The 22127-nt window shown below is 31.2% G+C and overlaps 1 protein-coding gene across 1 annotated transcript in view; it reads right to left on the reverse strand.

Annotated features, from left to right (window-relative positions):
* The window catches only part of LOC111086183 (macrophage mannose receptor 1-like), a 58904-nt gene that overhangs the window by 25376 nt on the left and 11401 nt on the right, over positions 1-22127 (reverse strand). Inside the window, exons 7-16 of the mRNA XM_022388016.1 lie at positions 21112-21540; positions 19126-19503; positions 16116-16427; positions 14943-15260; positions 13699-14001; positions 9398-9790; positions 7070-7306; positions 4504-4878; positions 2896-3321; positions 1857-2063 (exon numbers count right to left, since the gene is read on the reverse strand). Coding sequence (XP_022243724.1) covers positions 1857-2063; positions 2896-3321; positions 4504-4878; positions 7070-7306; positions 9398-9790; positions 13699-14001; positions 14943-15260; positions 16116-16427; positions 19126-19503; positions 21112-21540 — 3378 coding nt within the window. The remainder of the gene's footprint in view (positions 1-1856; positions 2064-2895; positions 3322-4503; positions 4879-7069; positions 7307-9397; positions 9791-13698; positions 14002-14942; positions 15261-16115; positions 16428-19125; positions 19504-21111; positions 21541-22127) is intronic.

A 22127-nucleotide genomic window follows, 5' to 3' on the forward strand; every position in this document is an offset into this window, starting at 1 on the left:
AACGACCGTCACATTATAACGCCCCCACGGCTGAAAGGGCGAGCATGTTTGGTGAGACGGGGATTCGAACCCGCGACCCTCAGATTGCGAGTCGAGTGCCTTATCCACCTGGCCATGATGAATTTATATATAAACCTATATTACAGCTGCTGATATAATGTTGATTTTAAGGCTCGTGTATACAAAAGCCTCTCTCTCTCTATGTTTGTTTGTTTGAGTTTTCCAAACTTTGTTTCACAAATAACTTGTCATTTGTGATGCAAATTGAATGAATTTGTTTGCTGCTACAATAAAGTTATTATAGACACACCAGAAGAACATCAGAATTATCGCATACATGCCAGAAATACAACATAATCACAGACATATAATACATGTAAAAAGCATTACAGACACACTAAAAATAAAGAAATTAATTATTTCATACACACACATATCAAAATGTAGCACTCAGTCATTACATACGTTCTTGAAATGCCCTCTAGTTTATCAACATCCAAACAAAGTTGAATACTCTCCACAAAAACAGTATTCTGATTTACTTACCATAATCGACATCAAAATGTAGGAGAAATATTGCAGTTCTACATTTATCTGACTTTAATAATTCATTACAAGCATACTCTGTCTTCTAGTCAATTTTAACACAGTTAACTTAGTAACTGAATATAGTTTTTCTCCTTAAGGTAGAGAAAATAACAGCAGACAACCAACAAGATCACTTACCTGAATAGAACACATTGTTGAGCAAACTTTACAGACAGTTAAGACTAAATAGCCGTGTGCAAAAAAGCACTTAAGCCTTTCAAGACTAATTTAATTCCTATTTATAGGTTGGTGGTCTGGAGTGCATACAAAAAGTTTCTAACATTTACAAACTGAATTTCATTATAGGTAAATAAAATAAAGAGTATTTAGGTCTTAATGTTTTTTAAATGTGAAAAAAGGTTATTAAAATGTATTGCTGGTGTTTTCAGGAACAAGAAAATGTGTGTGTGTAAACAAGTAGACAGACAGATAGATAGATATATCATAGAAGAAATATATACATTGGTGATGGCAGCAAAAGAATTACAAAAATAATAAAGACAAAGAACTTAAGCAGATTCAAAAAGTTTAGCTTGGAAGTGAGTTGAAATATCACGTGCCAAGTATAGATAACTTAGTTTACAAAATAAAGGTTGTTGTTGCTATTTAGTTAAAACTAAACTTGGAACCAAGCATAGCTTTGCCCTATGGTGAAAATGAAATATTTTGTAGTTCATCAAAATAAATAAATAAAAAGCTTATACTACTAGATGGAGTATCTCATCTATTTTATCTTAATGACAAATACTATCCAGTATTGTATTACACATATACCATCAGTCTAAAAAGGATTAAAACAACATATACTCACAGTGGATGGCAGAACTTGTACAAATAAGATATAATTAACAGAATATCACCTCAAGCTAAGTAATATAACTCATAATTAAACTATAGAGGGACAGGAAAGTAAATAATCACATATTGGATATACATATAAACCATTTGGAATCTAATAAAAAGTACAAATAATCTGATTAAATAATTATAATAATGTGAAACACATTACAGACCAACATTGATAATCATCAGAAACTGATCTTTTAAAGTATTAAATACAGCTTCAACTATAGCTCTATCATGGCTCAAAAACTTATTAAATTATACCTATTTTATGTATTAATGGTACTTAGATTTTAACTGTTAAATGTATCAAAAAAAAATTCTCAGTTTTGTAATGTTCATATCCTACAGAATAAATCCCAGTATTCAGATTATGAATGGCACAAAGAACGTCAGAAATATGAGGAGTTTTAGGGAATACTTACGTATCATCAGAACTGGACAGGTACTGGGACAGATGTACCGACTGTTGCTGTCTTTGTGATTCCAGTCAAAGTCTACACCTGTGCTACACCATGAGTCTGTGTCTCCCTCTTCCATAACACATGACATATTAGTCACGGGCAAACCAGGGAAAGTAATGGGTATAATACAGGTCTCGTTTAGCCGGTCAGTCGTCTGATTGTAGCACACTAAGAGCAGAACGGAGAAATCAAATTCTCACATCATTAGAACAAGACAAATTAGGTTTTTACTCATGTTACCAAAACAACCACAGAGTAATATAAGTACAATGTCAGGATAAAAAATTAAATGTTTATCCATCAGATTAAACATTTGTCTAAAACTTGACACAAAAAGTCTTAGCAAAAATTTAAGTTGGGTATAACAATTCATGAAATGTTATAAATTAAAATCAATTTTATGGTTGGCAGCTTAAGAACAGTTCAATGAGTTTAAGATCAAACCAACTTATTAGAAATTTGCAAAATTCAATAATTTGCTTTTTTCTTTTATCAAGGTGTAATTGTTTTTTAACACAAAAAATGTGTTAAAAGCTTAAGAATTCACTTTGAAAATAAGTTTTATTCTTTGCCCATTACATGATCACCTGTATTATTCCTAACAAATGTCCTCACCTTGGTACTGGCAGAAATAAAAAATTTTGAATTACTTTGTTGCTACGTAAAGAAAGTCAAATACCCTTACCTTGATACTGGCAGAAATAAAGTAAAATTACACCGTTGTTACATGAAGTCAGATATCCTTACTTTGATACTCACAGAAATAAAATACAATTACTTTGTTGTTACATGAAGTCAGATACCCTTACCTTAGCAATGGAAGAAATAAAATAAAATTACATTGTTGTTACATGAAGTCAGATACCCTTACCTTAGCAATGGAAGAAATAAAATAAAATTACATTGTTGTTACATGAAGTCAGATACCCTTACCTTAGTAGTGGAAGAAATAAAATATTTAAAATTACATTGTTGCTTCAAGAAAAGCAAATATCCTCACCTTGGTATTGACAAAAATAAAAAATTTCTTCACCGTGTGCAACCTGGAACCAATTGTATGTGGGTGACATCAAAGCAACTCCAATGCCTCCCAGAACCTTTCTCTCCAAGTTAGGTTCAGAAGAGTACCAATTAGTGTATCTATTTTGGTGACGTCCAATTATAGGATAATTGTACCAATCTTTAATGTTCATTTTGTACTTCAACCCCAACCAAAAAGATGGAGATTCCTTTACCGAGTCATTACTGTGAAATTGTACATGCATGCTAAGAATAAGTTGTGGGATACTGCCATGTGGAACTGCGAGATCTTTGTACACCTGGTCTTTACACAGCTGGTAGGCTTCTTGTTCTGTTACCAAGTCAGCATTAACAAGGTAGCACTTTCCATCTATAAAAATACTGTCCCCATCACACTCTAGGTTACCTGAAAAAATGAAATGTATCATCTACGTATGTATTAAACCTCAAACCCTTTCTTTCTTTTACCCAAACTCTTCCTTATTTTACAAGTTTTGTAGCATCACAGGCTACTCTTCAGTATAAAGATTGTCCTGAACAGCCTTAAAATTTCTTTAGAAGTTATCCACAGCATATTTAAAGTACATCTTTAAAAATAAACACTATGAACTGCTTTTGAGAAAAAAAAAAAAAGAGAAATCATACTTCTCTAGCTCTTGGGAAAAGTCCAAAATACTGAGGTAAAAATTATGTCAGGTGTATTAAAATTTCGCCTCTGGTCCAAACAAAGAGTGCAAGTTTAAAATTTAAAAAAAGTTAACTTATGATTTTTTACAATTGCCTTTTTAATTCTATATGGATATATTGAAACATTAAAACAAATTCTTGCCTGTATCAAACTTCAGTGTAATAGTGCTAAATAAAACAATTTATCAAAAATTTTGTTGTATGATACAAATACAGTAATTTAGTTATCAAATATATATCTTGATAAACATTATATGAATCGGGTTTTATGTGAAATAAATCTTCCTGTCTAATATAGTACCAGAACTTCCTCATCAGTAATTTATTTACAAAATATAGATGTATTGATACACATTACATGATTCTGATATTATGTGAAACTAAACTTCCTGTGTAATGTAGTATTAGAACTTCCTAGCCAGTAGTTTTGAAACTATTAATTTTTGGGAACTATGAATGTACTTTTTATGAAGGTTTCAACAATTAATGTATTCAACATTTTTAAGTAGAAAAAACTCTGAAACAAAATGCAATCAAACAAGATCATATTTTTCAAACCTAGTGTAAAAGTTTGTTTGTTTGTTATGGATTTTGCGCAAAGCTACACGAGGGCTATCTGCACTAGCCATCCATAATTTAGCAGTGACAGACTAGAGGGACAACAGCTAGTCAGCACCATCCACCACCAACTCTTGGGCTACTCTTTTACCAACGAATAGTGGGATTGATTGTCATATTATAAAGCCCCCATGGCTGAAAGGGTGAGCATGTTTGGTGAGATGTGGATTTGAACCCACGACCCTTACAGAGTGTGAGCCGAGCGCCCTAACCACCTGGCCATGCCGGGCCTAATGTAAAAGTAACCATAAAAAAAGTAAATATAAAACTCTCACAGTCTCACCTGGATTTTCACATACAAAAGTATACTCTACATCACAGTCTGATCTCAAAAGTGTGGAGTCATTGCTTGAAAGGTACACACACTTATCATTAGACACAGGGTTTTTATTCTTGTCTTTGTCCCATTCACTAAAAACTGGAATGATTTCTCCATCTGATCCTCTCCACTGTCCACCATAATGGTATCCTCCAACCCAGGCATTTGTACCACTAGGTAGTAGAATCTGTAGTGTCTCAATTCCAAATTTATCTTTTATCAAAGCCAAGTAACTACTCTCACGTGCACAATATAACAATGCCATGAAGAACTTCTGTGGTACATCAACATATTTATAACATGTTCTACCATAGTTGATATACCCTTGTGGACATGATCCTGTAAAAAAAAATAAGTTTATGTTTCTAAAATACATAATATAAGTTATAAACATAGATGGAACACACATAAGCTTCCACATAATGTTTGTTTCTTGCTTTTTTTTTTTGTAAACTAAATAATCAGTCAACTTCGAGACCTGTTCTTCCTGCTGGAAACCTCTACCAAAAAACAAGTTCATTAAAATGAAACTTAAATACCTTGCTTTCTGGTATAATTATATTGAAGACATAACAAAGTTAATTATCTAAATCTTCACCAGATGGTGCTGTACATACTACTGAGAAGTCTTAGATTCATTATAAAATTTAAATTAGTCGAAGTAAAAGTCGTGGGTTGTTTTTTAATTTAGTTAATGAAGTTAAACCTTCAAGTTCACCCTTTATAAAAGTCTCCACTGAAAGTAAGATGCCCAGAAACTGCACAAAATCCTTGTTCCTTCCCACTTGTCAAGATCTAGACACACTACTTTTTGTAGTTAAGTAGAAGACCTTAATTTTGAAGTAAATTTCAGAAATATCTGTCCTTTAAGTTTAAAGACAAAATGCTTGAAATAGAGAGTTGGCTAAAAAAAAAGATACTAGTCCTTTATTATAAAAATAATAAAGACTCATTTTAAGTATCTATCTCTGTATTTCTTAGCTTCTCACTACAAACAAGAACAATTGGGTTTTGAGTTGAGAACCAACAAGAAACAATAACTTCTTAACCATAAATATCTTAAATTCATCCTCCTATATTTGTCCTGATAATTTTTGTCATCTAAATGGTTCAAATCTGCAACATAGTTTAGAGAATGTTTATTTAGTTCTAACTCCACTTGAAACACAAACAGATTTCGTAAGTAACATATGTTATAGCATATGCAGAACAGTGAGTGGTGTTCCATAATTACAATATTTTTACACACACGTTCATTATTATTATTATTAGTGATCTTTTCATATCTTATTGTCACTTATACCTTTTGGCTAGTTCTTAGGGTTTAACTTAATCACGTGTGTGTATAAGAGTAAGTTTTACAGTCTGATGAGTTGTATTACACAAAGTTAAATTAGCTTGTTTAGTAAATTATTTTGATTATGGTTGACCTGGTTATTTTATTTACACAATTAATATTTTTATTTACTACTTAATGTACAATGTCATTATTAAGTTAATCTATTATTCTGTACCTTCATAAACATTAGTTTTCTGCTGTACTGTCCTGCTTCCAGACTATATAGTAACTACTTCAGATATCAAGCTTTTCTAAGGTTACACTGTCAGAATCATTTAGTAGGCTTTCATTAGTCAAGTGTTGTTTGGGAGGAAAATATCAAATTTGGAATATACGTCACACTTTTCAAGAGTCAACGGAATTGGAGATAGTGCAAACAAGTAGTTTTTTATGTATTTCGGAAGTCAGTTATATTATACTTTTTCTTCTGTGTTAATTTTATTAATAGTATTGATTAAAATATGCTAACTAATTCTACTTATTTTTATCTAAATATTTTTATTACCCATTATTTGTCATAATTTTCCAGTGGTAACTTAGTACATGAATTTAGTGCTAACCAAAATCTTCTCAACTGGCCGAGCCTCACGAGATATTGGGATTACAGCCAAAAATACTGCTAGTAGGGAAAGTACTCAACTGATAAAACAATTAATTCTAATTATTATGAGTTTTATGACTTTTGACAATCCTAGTTAGATCAGTATATTAAATTAGTTATAATAATTAATGGGTTGATTTTTTGTTTTATGTATAAAGATTGCTCATATCAGAAATTAACAGCAGCACTATGATACCTATGAACATAAAAAAGATTGTAAATTACAAAGGTGTAAATCAAGAAGTTTTAGGTTAATCTCAAAACAATTATTTTAACCAATAAACTAATCTATGTATCTCCCACAAAAGTTTTTAAAAAATTTTCCTCTGTTTTAAAATACACATAATTAAATTTTTATTATTATTATCATTATTTACATCTGTACATTTTTCCAATCCCAAAGTTAAATAAAAACTTCAAGTGCAGAACGTACAGTACTGGAATTAATTATGGAATAAAATGCAAATATTATGGCATTACTTTACCCTTAATGCATGAAAATCAGCTGTGGCAGATTCTGTAAATATTCATTTACTTAAATTGTATGAAGTTAAGAAAACAGGATCAGATACAATATTCTCTTTACTAACTTGGAATTATTTGGAATGCATGATCAGTTTGGCCATCAGTTATAAGAAGAATGTCCTGTGAATTTTTTGAGATACTGCCATAGCCTGCTGCCAAACTCCACTGCCTCAAGAAATCTTTCGTGTCCTGAGGAGTATCATCCTTAAAAACACTAGCTGTGTTTGATGCTGAGCTATCGTAATCTATCAACTCAATCCACTGATTTTTGAAGAAGATATTCTTTTCTTGCAATCTTAGTCCTAGTAAACAAAACAAAGGTATTTAAACATCTTTAACAATAACCACATGAAGCACCTTTTCATTAATTTACTCAATAATTATTGATAATAGAATACAAAAACTGTTTATTATCTTTGAAAAAAGAATGTTTTTTCAAATGTTTAGGATGTTATTATGACAAAACTACATTTAAGGAAAATTGTGAATTACTTACAAGCTACATTCACAGGATTAACTGCAATAATAATTTTACAGGAGATATAGATTTTAGAGTAGAAAAATAAATGTAAACAATAGATAACTATCTGTGTGTTATTAACAGGAGTGATAGTTTAGCAATTTTCTGCCTTATGTAGCTCAGACTGTGGTACTCCAAACTATCACATATTTCCAGTGGATACATTCTTACTGGAAACTTACTTCACATACCAAATTTCAAGGCAATCCATTAAGAAATACAAGAGATATAAAATCTCCAATTTTGATTGAATTTTTTCCTTTTTTTCTTCTTCTTCACACTGAAAGCATGGAAACTGTATTTGATAGAAAAACAAAATTAAATTTATGGATTTTTTTCAAACTTGGTACATTGATAGATCTTTACAACTAACAATTAGGTGTCAAATATGGTCTAAATATAAGCCACATGTGTAAAGTTATTCAAGAAAACTGCTCAAACTTGATCAACATTTTTGCACACGCCTATGCAAAAAGTCATGTGAGCTATCAGTCTCAAATTTTTACTACAGCTTCACCTAAGAATAAAAGTGGAACATTTTTAGTTTTTTTTTCATTTGGAATAAAGACTGCTGATTTAGAGCAGTAAAACTATAGGGTGAAAGGACGTGTAGATACATAAGTTTTGATTAGGCCAAGCAAACTATATTATCAGTTTCTAGCTCACGTTTTCAAAAGGATCATATGGGTGGATGGTTGTTATTCATTATTCATTGCCACCTTTAAAGCACAAGTTTGCAAAATCTTATGAATTATCCTAATTAAAGAGTATTTAGCATCACGTGATATTAGCTTAAGCAATTAGCATAAATAATGACACTTAATATGTGTGTGGGTGATGAAAAGAAACTATTAATCTAGATTCTATGACATTACTATAAAGGAAGTTATTAACACTGTTTTAGAGAGGAAAAACTACCACCATATGTGTTAAAGAATCTGGTTGGTTCTGTAAAGTATTGGTGTGTTCTGAATAATAAAGGTGCTATCCTAAAGCTAATGTTGATTACTATTGAGTGTCACTTTCTTTATTTCTGTGGTTTGTTGGTGTGTATTTGGGTTATCATAATCTGAATTATAAGTAAAAGGGAATAACCTTAACAGTATCATGAAAGAAAGGGATGAAGGTGTCATAGTTGATCAGTCTCTAAAGACATCCAAGCAGTGTGCTGTTGCTAGTGTTAGGGCAAATAGGATTTTAGGTTGTACCTACAGAAATATTGAATACAAGTCTAAAGAGGTTATAATTTCATTGTATAGGTCACTGGTTAGGCCATATTTGGAGTATTGTGTTCAGTCTTGGGCTTCTTACCTTAGGAAAGACATTGAATTGTTGAAAAGGGTTCTAAGGATGGTTATTAGAATGGTGCCTGGGAGTAATTGTCACTGGTTAGGCCACATTTGGAATATTGTGTTCAGTCTTGAGCTCCTTACCTTAGGAAAGACATTGAATTGTTGAAAAGGGTTCTGAGGATGGTTATTAGAATGGTGCCTGGGAGTAATTGCCACTGGTTAGGCCACATTTGGAATATTGTGTTCAGTCTTGAGCTCCTTACCTTAGGAAGGACATTGAATTGTTTACCCACCATCATGCCCCAAGTTGAACAAAAAATGTGGCCTGGCTAACTAACGAATGAATTTTTGCTGTAAAATTCTTATCAATGCTATAAGTGTAGCTACCAGTTTGGGTGCCAATTTTGATTTCATTCCTTTAAGTTGCACGCTCTATCCTTTTTTGGCTGCACCTTTTTCTTTCACACCTAAAGTGTTTTTGATTAGATAATATTATACCAAGAAACAAAATTGATGTAAAAACTTACCTAGACTCATTGTTGTTTTCCATATTTACCTTATATTTTCAAACCAATACTTACCACTAGATTCTACCTCACATATAAAAGGTATTTTCTGATTACAGTCATGTCCTGACAGGTGCTTTTGATGAAAAAAGACCATGCACAATTCTTCACTCTCACTTATATTCCTTCTTACTCCTTTAAAGAATGAACCAAGTTTCTGGCCATCACTGAAGTACCAAGTGCCATCATACCAGCGTGATGACAAACCCATCCAATGACGACTGGTGACAGCAAGTTTCTCAGCTGCATAATTATGAGTTCTACCATCAGTAATGTCAGCAAGTCGGCCGCCTCTGTCAGCACATTTTACCTCAGCCATTGAATAGTTTGTTGAACCGGAAACTCGCTCCAGGCTTCTGTATAAATCATACAGCCCAGAACCTCTCATAGTGTAGACGATATAATGAGCTGAAGCATAAAGAGGGTATTTTTAAATTACTTATTATTCACAAAATTGATAATGAATCACACTGTACATGCAAAACAAAGTGAAAATTTTTTATACCAGTGCATAAACATTTTACATAAATGGTTCCCCAACAATTTAAGATAAATATATTTATGCATAATATTTTACAATATTAATGAATCACAAAATTCTTCAAAAATTATTAAATTGAAAAACACCAAGTTTAGTTCTTTTTTTATCTAATTTTCTACTCATAAAACAAGTACTATCCTGTTAAAATAGATATACTGTATCTTTTCATAAGGAAAAAAACAAAACAAGTATATGTATTATCCTATTGAAATTAACAGTCAGTATCATTCATATAAATGTGCTGGCCAATGTTTCAGTAAGGATAAAACCTTGTCAGAAATTTACCTCTTGGGCATATATTATTTAATACATTTTCTGCACGTTTTCACTAATTCACATGCAACAGGATCAACAATGACACTACTGGTTGATTTTTCTTCTTTTGCCTGGTCTATGGAAACTTATCTTCAATTAACTTTTAAGTTCATCTTTGTTAATAAAAGGTGAAGGTTTCATTACAAATCTCTGGTAAACAGATATAACATCTGTCAACTCTTTTAGAACCTGTGATCAGCATTGTCAACCAGCTTGTAGTAAAATCTGTATTATTTCAATAAAATTTTCAGACACTACTCTTGTGTTCTACCTAAATGGTTTGACTCTCAAGGTTGTAGTTCCCTCTTTAAATTTAAAGTTTTTCAACATCTCCCTTTAATACTAATATTTCTAATATCTAGCTCTGTTGATTCAACTGCAGTAGCAACGGCCCCTGAAACAAAACTGGTACCTAAAGACTGATTCTGCAATAACTGGGTAAAGCTAGGTATCACAATCGCCAGCAGGTAAACTGTGTAAATGAATCTTCTTTATTCTTTGGTTCTTTAGTCCTAACAATGAGAATGAATATAGGCCAGGTAGACTATACAGAATTAATTGTAAAATGCAAACCATCTGATCTTGTGTACTTCTTTCAACTTTAGTTTCTCATGATCCAACAATTTTTAAAGACAATTCTGATGTTTGAATTGTGGATTTCTTGACATGCCAAAAAAGTCTTGTCAGAACATCTTGAAACTTCTTGCCAATTCGATTAGCTAGCTTGGCTGTTTTAAGTGTACAAAGAGCTTGCAGGTGGGCAAAACAATGAATATTTATATAAAATTTGATATCAACTTCAATTGTCTCGTCTGTCATCACCACTTACAAATGTGTAGAGTTTGTCAAGACTAATGCCTTTGTTAGCCATAAAGTTATTTATGTGTAAAAACATAACTTCTGCAATAGGAGGCAGTTAATCAAGGCAAATATTTTCAAGAAAACAGTTTGTAGTTGAAAAGAATCAGAACTTGTGAGGTAGCAAATTTTACTTTTATTTTGCTATGGTTTTGTTTACCATTCATTTATCATTCCTTCTGTTATTTAGTTCAACTATTAATTTTTAGTTACAATAAAGTGCTAACTCATCTTCTACCTAGAGCACATTTATTTTGAGTATATATGTACTATGAAACTGACACAAGCTTCCCCTAGTGGTGATGTACAGATATTAATGTTGTGAAAGGTTATGTAGATTTATGGTAATAGCTAGTCACATGAGATGTAACCTCATGGTCTAACCACTAAATAGAGAGCCTTCCTTGATCTTGAAAATGGGTAAGTTAATAAGATATAGTCAAAAAGAGTTATTGTTAATTATTGGTAGATATTGAGAAGTGGTTTAATTTTGTGTTATTATCTGGTGAATTAGGTTTTTTTATTTTTCCGATTCTTTTTTTTTCTAAATTTCTGTGACATTTATTAAAAGTCAATATTTTCCTAAACTGAACATGTATTTCCAACAGTACTTACCTCTGCTGACACTATAACCCCCCAGTGGCACATTGGTATGTCTTGCGGACTTACACTGCTAGAAACCAGGTTTAAATACCCGTGGTGGGCAGAGCACAGATAATCTGTTGTGTAGCTTTTTGCTTAACAACAAACAAGCAAACAAACCCTGGAGATCAAGAAATAGCTATAGTGTCAGTGGAGGTATGTATGTTTTGGTATTAATCATATTGAAATTTATGTTATATTGTTTATTAACATTATCTCAATATGATTAATTCCAAAACATATGGCATGGGTTTCCTAATTATTTTTTGTAAGTGATAAAATTTGTATTCTACTTGTTTGAAAGTGTTTTTTTTCTGTTTTAATAAATTGTTTTTGTTTAACCCTGGTTGAAGCAGTATTTTTTAGGTATTCTAGTTGTTTGAAAGTGATGTTTTTTTTCTGTTTTAATAAGCTGTTTTTGTTTAACCCTGGTTGAAGCAGTATTTTTTAGGTATTCTTGTTGTTTGAACGTGTTGTTTTTTTTCTGTTTTGATAAGTTGTTGTTTTTTTAACCCTGGTTGAAGCAGAATTTTTTAGGCCATTACAAACTGACAATTTGTGCATAAGTCACAAGCATTTTTGGAAAAAAAATATTTCGTCAAACATTATAGAAAAAATGTTCACATTTCTGGAGCTTGCAAATTATACTACTGTTGATCACACCAACAACTACTTCTTGCATTCCTTCAATAGTTTGCTATGAAAGATAACAAGGAATCTTTCCACATTGTAAGTTCAATAGCTCACATTCAAAGATTGGAATAAAGTGGTAAGAAATTGGTATTTAACTTTCATGCGAGCCAATACACACACACATTTTATATACACATCATCTGCTCCATTCTCTTGTGTGATATTATCACTTGGAGTCAAGACAAAATTGAGTCTCAAACAAAGTGTATGTAATCAGTAGATTGTTGGTGTCACTCTAATGTTGAAGTATGATAACTTTTGCATCATTTTGTCATTGTATTGTTTCTTTTAGAACTCAAACAGAATGACAGATCATATGTCCAGGTTTCAATTGGTCCAAGAAATAGGACCGAAAGTTGTTCTCAAATTCAATCTTCATATTCGTTGATCAACTTGAAACTTTAGTATCAACAATAATGTTAGGGTCTACATATTTTCTGAATATGTGTATCACTTTTATCTACAACAAGTTCCAGGTCAATAATGGTGTTAGTAGATTGAGGCAGGCAGATCTAGATCAGCTTAAGTCAAAATAGGTCTTTAAACATGAGTCTCAGCCTAAAATAGTATTTCTCTCAACATACCTATCAAAATGGGCTTACTGAATTAGGCAAGGAAAATAAAAAAAGAAAAAGAACTACAAACAGATCTTGACATGATCAAAGACTTAAGCTTAACTAATCAAAGTTAGCTTCTTGGAATCATTAAGAAAATGAAATGGTGGTATAGGCCTACTAACTATAAAGTAAATACTGTCTTCCTAGATCTCAAAAGGCATGTGTAATTTCAGTTTCTGCTGCACATTACTCAATATCAATAATCATTTATGGCCAAAACAACTGTTAAAAATGGCACACACAAACTGCTACATTTTTCACACAGCCTCCTTATCATTGGTAAAACTGTATATAGAAGTTAATTGTTCAATTGTTTTTGGTCATTAGAACTAGTAACAGCTATTGTTTTTAAATTAGAAATAATTATACAACTAAGTGAAACCTACAGGTGAGCTGGTGCTACATAACCTTGAACTTAACAATCAATCCCTAAAGTACTACAGTCTTATCTTATGTCAAGTCTAGCCCTCAAAACCCTGGCAAAATGCCATGAAATATGTACGTGCAATTAAGTATCCTGGCTGGAACATTGAAAATGGTAAAAAGATACTGAACTCTAACATTTATGAAACTTAGAAATGAAAACTATTGCAAAATAAATGCAGTTTGTAATTTCGTTACTTGTTAACCCCCAAAAATGTTGTTCTTACCTTTGTGTTGGCAGACAAAAGCATATTGGTTTTGACAGTTCTCTGTGATAAACTGAATGCTATTTTGATCTTTCTTTAAGACAACACAAGAGGGCTCACTTCCAGCCATGTTAACCCACAAGTTTAAGGATGTTTGTTGAATAATTCCAAACAAGAAAGACTGTACATCTGGATCACCTACAAGCACCAGCTCTGTGTTTTCAGATTGACAGATACTGGAAGCTTCTGAATTTGTGGACTCATTGCTATGTAGTTTATAACAATAACCATCAAACAGCCGGTAGCCATTGTTACACTGCTTAGCTAGAAACAAATAAATTAGAATCTTTGTCAGCTTTCACTTCAACGTGAATTCAAATAAATTGTTATCTAGATGATAACTCCAACACCAAATGGATATCATTGGCCATATTCAATATGTTAACTGAATTTCAGTGCAATAATCCTACAATGTATGTAGTTAAAATATACTGACAAAAATAGTTGATGGTGAAGGAACTCATAAAACTTACCAATATCTATAACAGGAAATTTGTTTTCTTTATCACTGTATTTTCTGATGATTTTGTTGGTATAAATTTTTCGTGTTTTTAATATGGAGTTTATATATTATGCTGTATTCAAGAACACTAAGATAAACGAATATGTAACCACTTTTTATGTAAGAAAACCAAAACACATCAAATAATTACTGGCTCATGCAATAAAATAACTTTCTAATAAATGGAAAGAAAAACTGTTTCTAAAAAAGTATATTATGGTTTTTTATTAATTAAAAAAATATTAATGTTACATAGGTTGAAGGTGATGCATTATAACATCCAACTCTGTAACTAATTAAAACCAATAAAAGCCTTCAAACATACATTTTTCATCCCAGAACTCCATATAGACTCAATTTACAGAAGATTTTAAGATCTGCAAAGTATATTCTGTTTAATCAATGTCTAATCAATAATGTTTAATCAATATGTCTATAATGCACATGTATTTTCAAAGTAATTACATCTAAAATGAAAGCTTCAAGATATTAAATATGTTATATGTCATGATCAAAACTCAAATATCACACAATTCAAGTAATAAAGAAAACTTACATCTTTTAATGAACACAAATTGTCATAACTTTTGGTATTTTACAAAACATTCTCATATTAATCCATTAAACATCATGAACACCCAAATAGTATAAGCAACATTATTATAAAAAACATAAAATATCAAATTAAAAGTATGAAACAAACCTTTTTTTTCACAAATAAAGCTATGTCTATAATGGCAGTAGGTCTGGCTGAACTGTTTTTCTGTAGTTTGCACAACACATTTATCTGCCTTGACACTGTAAACTTCACCAAGCCACACTTTATCATCATCCAAGTTAAGGGAAAATAAATTATCTTCTTCTTCCTCGTTTCCAATATTTAGCAATGTAGCCCCATTATGCTGACAAACTTCCGTTGCTTTGTTCCACTTTTCCTTCTGTGCAAATAATTTTATGCAAGTTCCTTTACTGTCAAAAAGTTGGAACCCATCTGTACACACACTGTCCGACACAGCTGGACCTACCAAAAACAAATCTCATTTTATTTTGCAAAGTACTAGATGGAAAATAATTCATCAAAAACAAAATTATAAACTATGATTTTCTTTTACATTTCAGAAACTAGGCTAAATTAATATTCGTTAAATCATATAATGTTTTTCCTTTTTTAAATTAGGCACTTGTACTGTACATTCTTCATATTTTTTACAATGATTTGTTGTAGATTTAACAAAAGCAAAATAGTTTTCTCAGCCCATCTACAGAGGGTTCAGTATGTTGGACCAAAACACTTCCTAATATGCAAATCAACAAATCATGCATCAATCACAGCTGAAATAAAAGTTGGAATGAAATAGCATGTATTAGACATACATTTTGACATTTTTCATAGGCAGTGTGATACCACAAAAAATAGATCAAATTTCGAAAAGTTGTGTTATAACCTTATCGATTTCTATAAGATCAGACTGTTGAGATGGATGCTGGGAGATCATCATTCTCATACACTAGATTAATTATGGAAAAAAAAGCAGGAAGGAGAGGTATGCTTTGGACATGGTAGCCTTACAGCAGAAACTTTTGCAATAGAAAATACACTGCATGGCTATTGTCAAGATGCATAATCATCAGACAGACATGGCAATAGGGACTTTAATGATGTGGTGAGGCTCCAAAGTCATTTTAATATAATGTACTCAGCCTCTGTATTTGTGAAAATTTTGATGTGACTTAATTAAATTTAAATATATATAGTTATTATTTTTCACCCCAAAATAATATTACCTTATAATTATCTATTTTGTATCATTAAATCAATACAAAAGTTACTAACTTTTTTAAAAAAATTAAATAGACAATAGCTGCTTGGATTTACCTCCAACACCATAGTATCTCTGGCAAATGACTCTTTTGCTTGTCTCACAGTTCACATTTTGCTGCAGGCCATCAATTTCCAGTGAAGAACAAACCGAGTTAGATTTTTTTATCCACCAACCAGAGGCATCATCGGACCGAAAAAGGGAAAGCTTAAAAAATTCTACATAAATTTTGTCAGATATGTTCAGCACTGTTCCTTGATCATTAATACAAGTTTGTTCAGCTTCCGTATAGTTCATTTGAGCCACATTATCAAAAGCTTTATAACAAATCCCATTATAGGGCTTGTAATCATCAAAGCACCAAGGACCTTGAAATAATAACAGATTTTAAATAAATGTTGACATGTGGACAAGATATACATTTTAAAAAACCTCTCATATCCATATCTCATATCACTAAAGCAGCAAGACTACATTTAACTGTAATGGGCTATTTCGTAGTTCTTGTATTCATAAATCTTTACATCATAAAAAATGAGCCAACATACAACAAGCAGTTACATTAATACTAGTACTTTCACAAGGTACTATTTTATGCATGACTTTTAGGTGCTTCAAAAATTATTTTTAATCCAGTGTTCTTTGACAAGCCGTTAAAATGAGTGTCAAGATTGGGATTATTCTTCCATAAACCTTGAGAAACTTCTGATATGCAAACAAGATAAACAGTAATCATTATTAGCTGATAACTTTGTAACCGAATTTAATCCATGTTATCACACTGCAAAATACTAGAAGTTGCAGTGATTTAACAAATTTCATTTATTATATTTTAATCAAATAAACACTTTTAGAAAATATTCATGAGAAATTTGCAGGAATAAAAACTTGTACAGACTTCATCTGCCTGTTGGCTTGAGAACAATGTTTCGAACTGCTAGTGCTGGTCTTCATCAGGACAACAATTCACCATGTTTGACCTACAGACTTGCATTAACAGTTCAAAACATTGTCCTCAAGTCAACAGCCATAAAAGTTTCAACTCCAGGGTATTCTGCTCTGCCTAATCTTTCGCCTAAATGAAAGTTTTTTTTTTATTAAATCTTATATTTTAAGTTATTTTTATAAAAAAATGTCAAATTGAGAGCTACCATTTCATTTGTTTATAAAATATCAAAAAATTATGATGAGCCTGAGACATAAATGAAATATTAATCATAGCTTTGTCTACATTGGTCTGAAAGATTATAAACTGCATTAACTTTCTCACTATGGGCTTAGCGAAATACACCAGCCTTGTGAAACCAGAGTAACCATCATAATCTCTATACCATAGCTTTTAACACATTTTGTGTATCTTAACAAATGTTTTAAGCTTTCAGTAAACTTCACAAGTGTAGTAAAAAAAATCCGAATTTTAATTAAGTATTTTTGTTTAAAATTTTCCATGAATATATTGAGTTAAAGTTTTGATTGCTCCAAGTGCAAAGAGATTTTCATATTAAGATTAAAAATACTATTTTTCATCTGTTAATTTTCTAGTTTCACTTGTGTAAATTCTAAAACCTCGTAAATAAATATAAAATTTTTTTTCAGTAAAACTACATTTTTCTGTTATTTTCTCTACCCTAACTCTATACAGGATCAGTCAAATTGACTGGCCTGGTAACCACCATACAAAATTAGGAAATCTAAATTACCCTTTTTTCTTTATCGAATGACTGCCAGTTATAACAGGAAATAACTTGATTAAATAACTTCAAGCTCGTAACAGTAAACACCTGTTTATACTTACCTTTACTGTTTTATTGCCCTTTGCACCATGTCTAACTAATATCCCACTATAAAAGTTATAAATCATTCAGCGCAAATGCAGTTCATGTTACCATATTGAATTATGCAATGTTCGAACTGCTCGTAGGCATATCTCGTGAAGAATTTTTATTATTATTACTTTTCATTACCTCACCTAATTTAACCATATCTAATCTAATAAGTTTCTAATTTTTACATTTTAGTAACTTTTATAACAATAAGTAAAGAATACACATGAAAAACAGTACTTATCAGGGTCTCTTGTTGTTTTTTTGTTGTTGTCAACTGCTGGTGAAAGTTAAGTTTACTTTTTTAAATACTAATGGTACTACTACGCTAAATAATTTTTATTTAATTAAATAATATACAAAAACACACAGAATAATAACATGCACAAAACAAAAAATGTCTTATAATTTTCATATTTTTTCTGGCTTTCTGACAATGTGATAAGAGCCTTAAAAAATTCAGCTAAACTTGTCAATGATATTCCGGTGAAAAAAAAAAAAAGTTTTGAATTGGAGGCAAAATAGACAATTCTCTGTACAGAAAACAACGTAATATGTCATTTGATAGATTTAAACTTTGTCTTTCTATTGCTATAAAACATTAGAGAGAACTATTGGCAATTAGTGAAAGAGAGGATGTGACAGTTGGGTGTGGTAAGTGGGTCTGATTTTCTAGTTTACGGCTTCATAAATATTAAAATTGAAGGCCACAAAAATTATGCTTTGCCTGAGTAATATCTATATTATAATGAGTAATTTACATTACATTTTGTACTTTTCAGAGGAATAGAAGATAAATTAAAGATGAAAGAACTAGAGAACAACAGCCACAATTCTCATACTAGGAGAGATTGGAGATTTTTTAAATATTTCCTTATAAAATTAAGAACTTAAAACTTACATACTATTAAAATTTGATATATTAACTAGGTTTTTGATGCCAAGTTTATTCATATACAATGATAAAGTAGTTTAATTACATTTGGAATGTAACTCCATGTAAAGTTGTGACATGCACACTTTGGCAATAAAAGTTCATACTACATACTGTAAAACACATTTACAAAGAAATAAATACTTAAGTTTAAAGAAAAGTTCAATGTAAATATATTGACTACAAACTGAGAGATCTACTTGATTGCAAGATCTTCTAATCATATTTACATTTATTTTTTTCTAAATTCACGTATCCTGCTTACATCCATACCTCTGTTTATGCGTTATCAAAAAAATGTATACGTACTAGGTGGATATACACACAGAGCTGGAAGAGTTAGGTTACATGGGAATCCTTCCCATTCAGATTCCATGTATACAGTTACACAAGTTTCATCTCTAGGTGACAGATCAGCACTGACAAAATCTGACAAAGTACTTTCGTCACTCAGTATCCATTGGTTGGTTTCTAATGTACGTGAAATACCAACCCAGTAACGCTGCTCATTCCCTTTTTTAGCTAACGCGATCAACGTGTTCAGGTAGGGTACATCAGTCACAGCAGCTAGCCGACCTCCCTCTTCTGCACATTCCACTTGAGATTCCACAAAAGTTTTTCTTTCATTTTCAAAAACTTTCACACATTTGTGACCATAGAGCACATAACCCTGTGGACAACTGAGCTCTGATAAAAAAAAAAAGAAATTAAATTTTGGTGAGTGGCTAATAAATGAAAAAAATTTTCTTTATTCTTCCAGCTGTCAAAACTGAAATTTATGAATACTCTTTACAGTCAAGAAAGTTTATTCATTTATTACATCCCACTGTAATCATTAAACATTTCACATCTAGCTGCCAGATATATTAAATAAAAAAATAGTATTATTTAACACTTTGATAAATAGTATTACTTTGGAATTTAAATGAGAATTTAACTACACATTAAATGTTGAGTTAATTTTATTCAGTTTACCCCTGTATTAAACAAAACACCACAGTGATATAATCATACTAGGATTATTGTGTTCAAGACTATTGGCAATTCTGCTAAACAATGGACAGATATCTAACACTATTTTATGTCAACCTAAATATATATCACTTGAAAAGAGTGCTAAACAATGGACAGATATCTAACACTATTTTATGTCAACCTAAATATATATCACTTGAAAAGAGTGCTAAACAATGGACAGATATCTAACACTATTTTATGTCAACCTAAATATATATCACTTGAAAAGAGTGCTAAACAATGGACAGATATCTAACACTATTTTATGTCAACCTAAATAAATGTCACTTGACAAGAGTGCTAAGCAATGGACAGATATCTGTAACACTATTTTATGTCAACCTAAATAAATGTCACTTCACAGAGATGCAGAATCAATGCTAGCACTAGTTTTTGATCCACAAGTTTCAACACACACGTCACAAAAATCGTGCATCCCATCTTTCAGAAGTTGTGTTTAAATACTTAACTACTATTTGTTTGCACAAAATTAATGGACTTTTGCCATTCTGTTGAGATAAACATTTTTAATCATGTGAAAATGGTACTTAGACTTTAATATAATAGCTATCGAAAATAAAGTTGTCCAGGAACAATGTATTGGTCAGGATTTACACTTTGTCATGTGCCCTACGATAAATTATGCTGGTGATTCATTTACTTACAAGTTTCATGTAACAAAAACTCAATCTTGTGATTTTCACAAGTGGCGTCAAATATACTGTTCACTGTGTTTAAAAAACGCCAACCTCATGTTTTCAACTGTTTGCACACATGCACAAAGAATCTGTGTTAATGATAATATTAATTAGAACTTTTAATAGATAACTATTACTAGTTCCAGGCTAGATCTTGTTCAAAGCTGATAATTATTGACATAGCTTTCCACAAAAACAAAATGCTCACTTAAAATTTAAAATTTACTTGTATCAAGTTTGATTTGAGACTTAAATTATTCTGAAAAATATTAGTTTAGTTAATAATTTCAAATACAATTTATCAAGTTTATTTCATACGAGAGTATACTTTACAATATATAAAATACTGAGGACAAAGAATAATGAAAATATAACATGAATGCACAACTTTGTCTCTTGTAATTTTACTTTCATTCCACAATATTATTGAACAAACAGCAAAAAAATAACAGAGAATTAGAGACTGAACACAAAAAACTTTACTGATCAATCATGTAAGTCAATACACTACATTCTCATTACATGATCAGCTAATCAGATAGGGAAAAGACATATGATCAATTTTTAAAATAAAACTCACCAGTTCTTTGACAGATGTAACTTTTCAGTTCTTCACAAACTGAAACATTCCATTTATAGTACACATTTCCATTAGTAATTTTGTTCATGCTGCTACAAACATCCAAGGTAGATGTCAGTGCATTGTCTGGTGAGCCTCCTTCCCAGCTGTTGAAAAAGCTTGACCTCAGATTGGAACTATCTGCATATTTCCACCATTGCCAGTTCACAAAATTCAATCCTATCCAGGCAAACATTGGCAATGTTGTATCCTCAGCAGCCTCACCTGCCAAACCTTGAAGAAAATGCTGGGTGTCTCTATCCTTAACAACTGCCAAAACTGCATTCTCTGCTGCACACTTTTCTTCTGCTTCTTGGTAGGTGGCATTCTCCATTACCAGTTTATAGCAGCCGCTGTTGTGTTGGAAATAGCCATCTTCACATTCAAATTCTGTGGAATAATTTTTACAAGAAATTCAAGTTTTAAGATTTTTTACTTGATTCCATGATTAAATATTAGTCTCTTGCAAACTACTAATCTACTGAGAGTGATACCTTCCAGTTTGACCTCTCTTCTTAAATAATTGAGATCAGATCTTTCTGATAAAATTTTTTTTTAAAAGTTTTATTATTAGTATGATAACATTAAACAGAAACAGTATAGAACAAGACTTATATTATTTGTTTAGAATTACAGTACTATATTACATTTTCAAACAAAACGAAAATCATTTTTGATGCCTTACTCTCATAAAAAGAACTAAGAAAATGTAAACAATCAGTTTTTAATTAAAAAATTAATATCAACGGATATTTAATAGTTATAAGAAACAGTTAACGTCTATCAAATGTTTCACAACCATGCATTGCAATTCACACATCCAGCACAAACCTTCAATTATAATTACTTCACTTCAAAACCTTAACATTTCATTTCAATACAATAAATATTATTCTTAATTGCAAATATTTTATTAATATATATCAAATTTCAAAGTTTTTTCACAAATATACTGTTGCGTCAGCGAGTCACATGAC

The sequence above is a fragment of the Limulus polyphemus genome, unplaced genomic scaffold (genome assembly GCF_000517525.1).
Source record: "Limulus polyphemus unplaced genomic scaffold, Limulus_polyphemus-2.1.2 Scaffold906, whole genome shotgun sequence".
Taxonomy (NCBI): domain Eukaryota; kingdom Metazoa; phylum Arthropoda; class Merostomata; order Xiphosura; family Limulidae; genus Limulus; species Limulus polyphemus.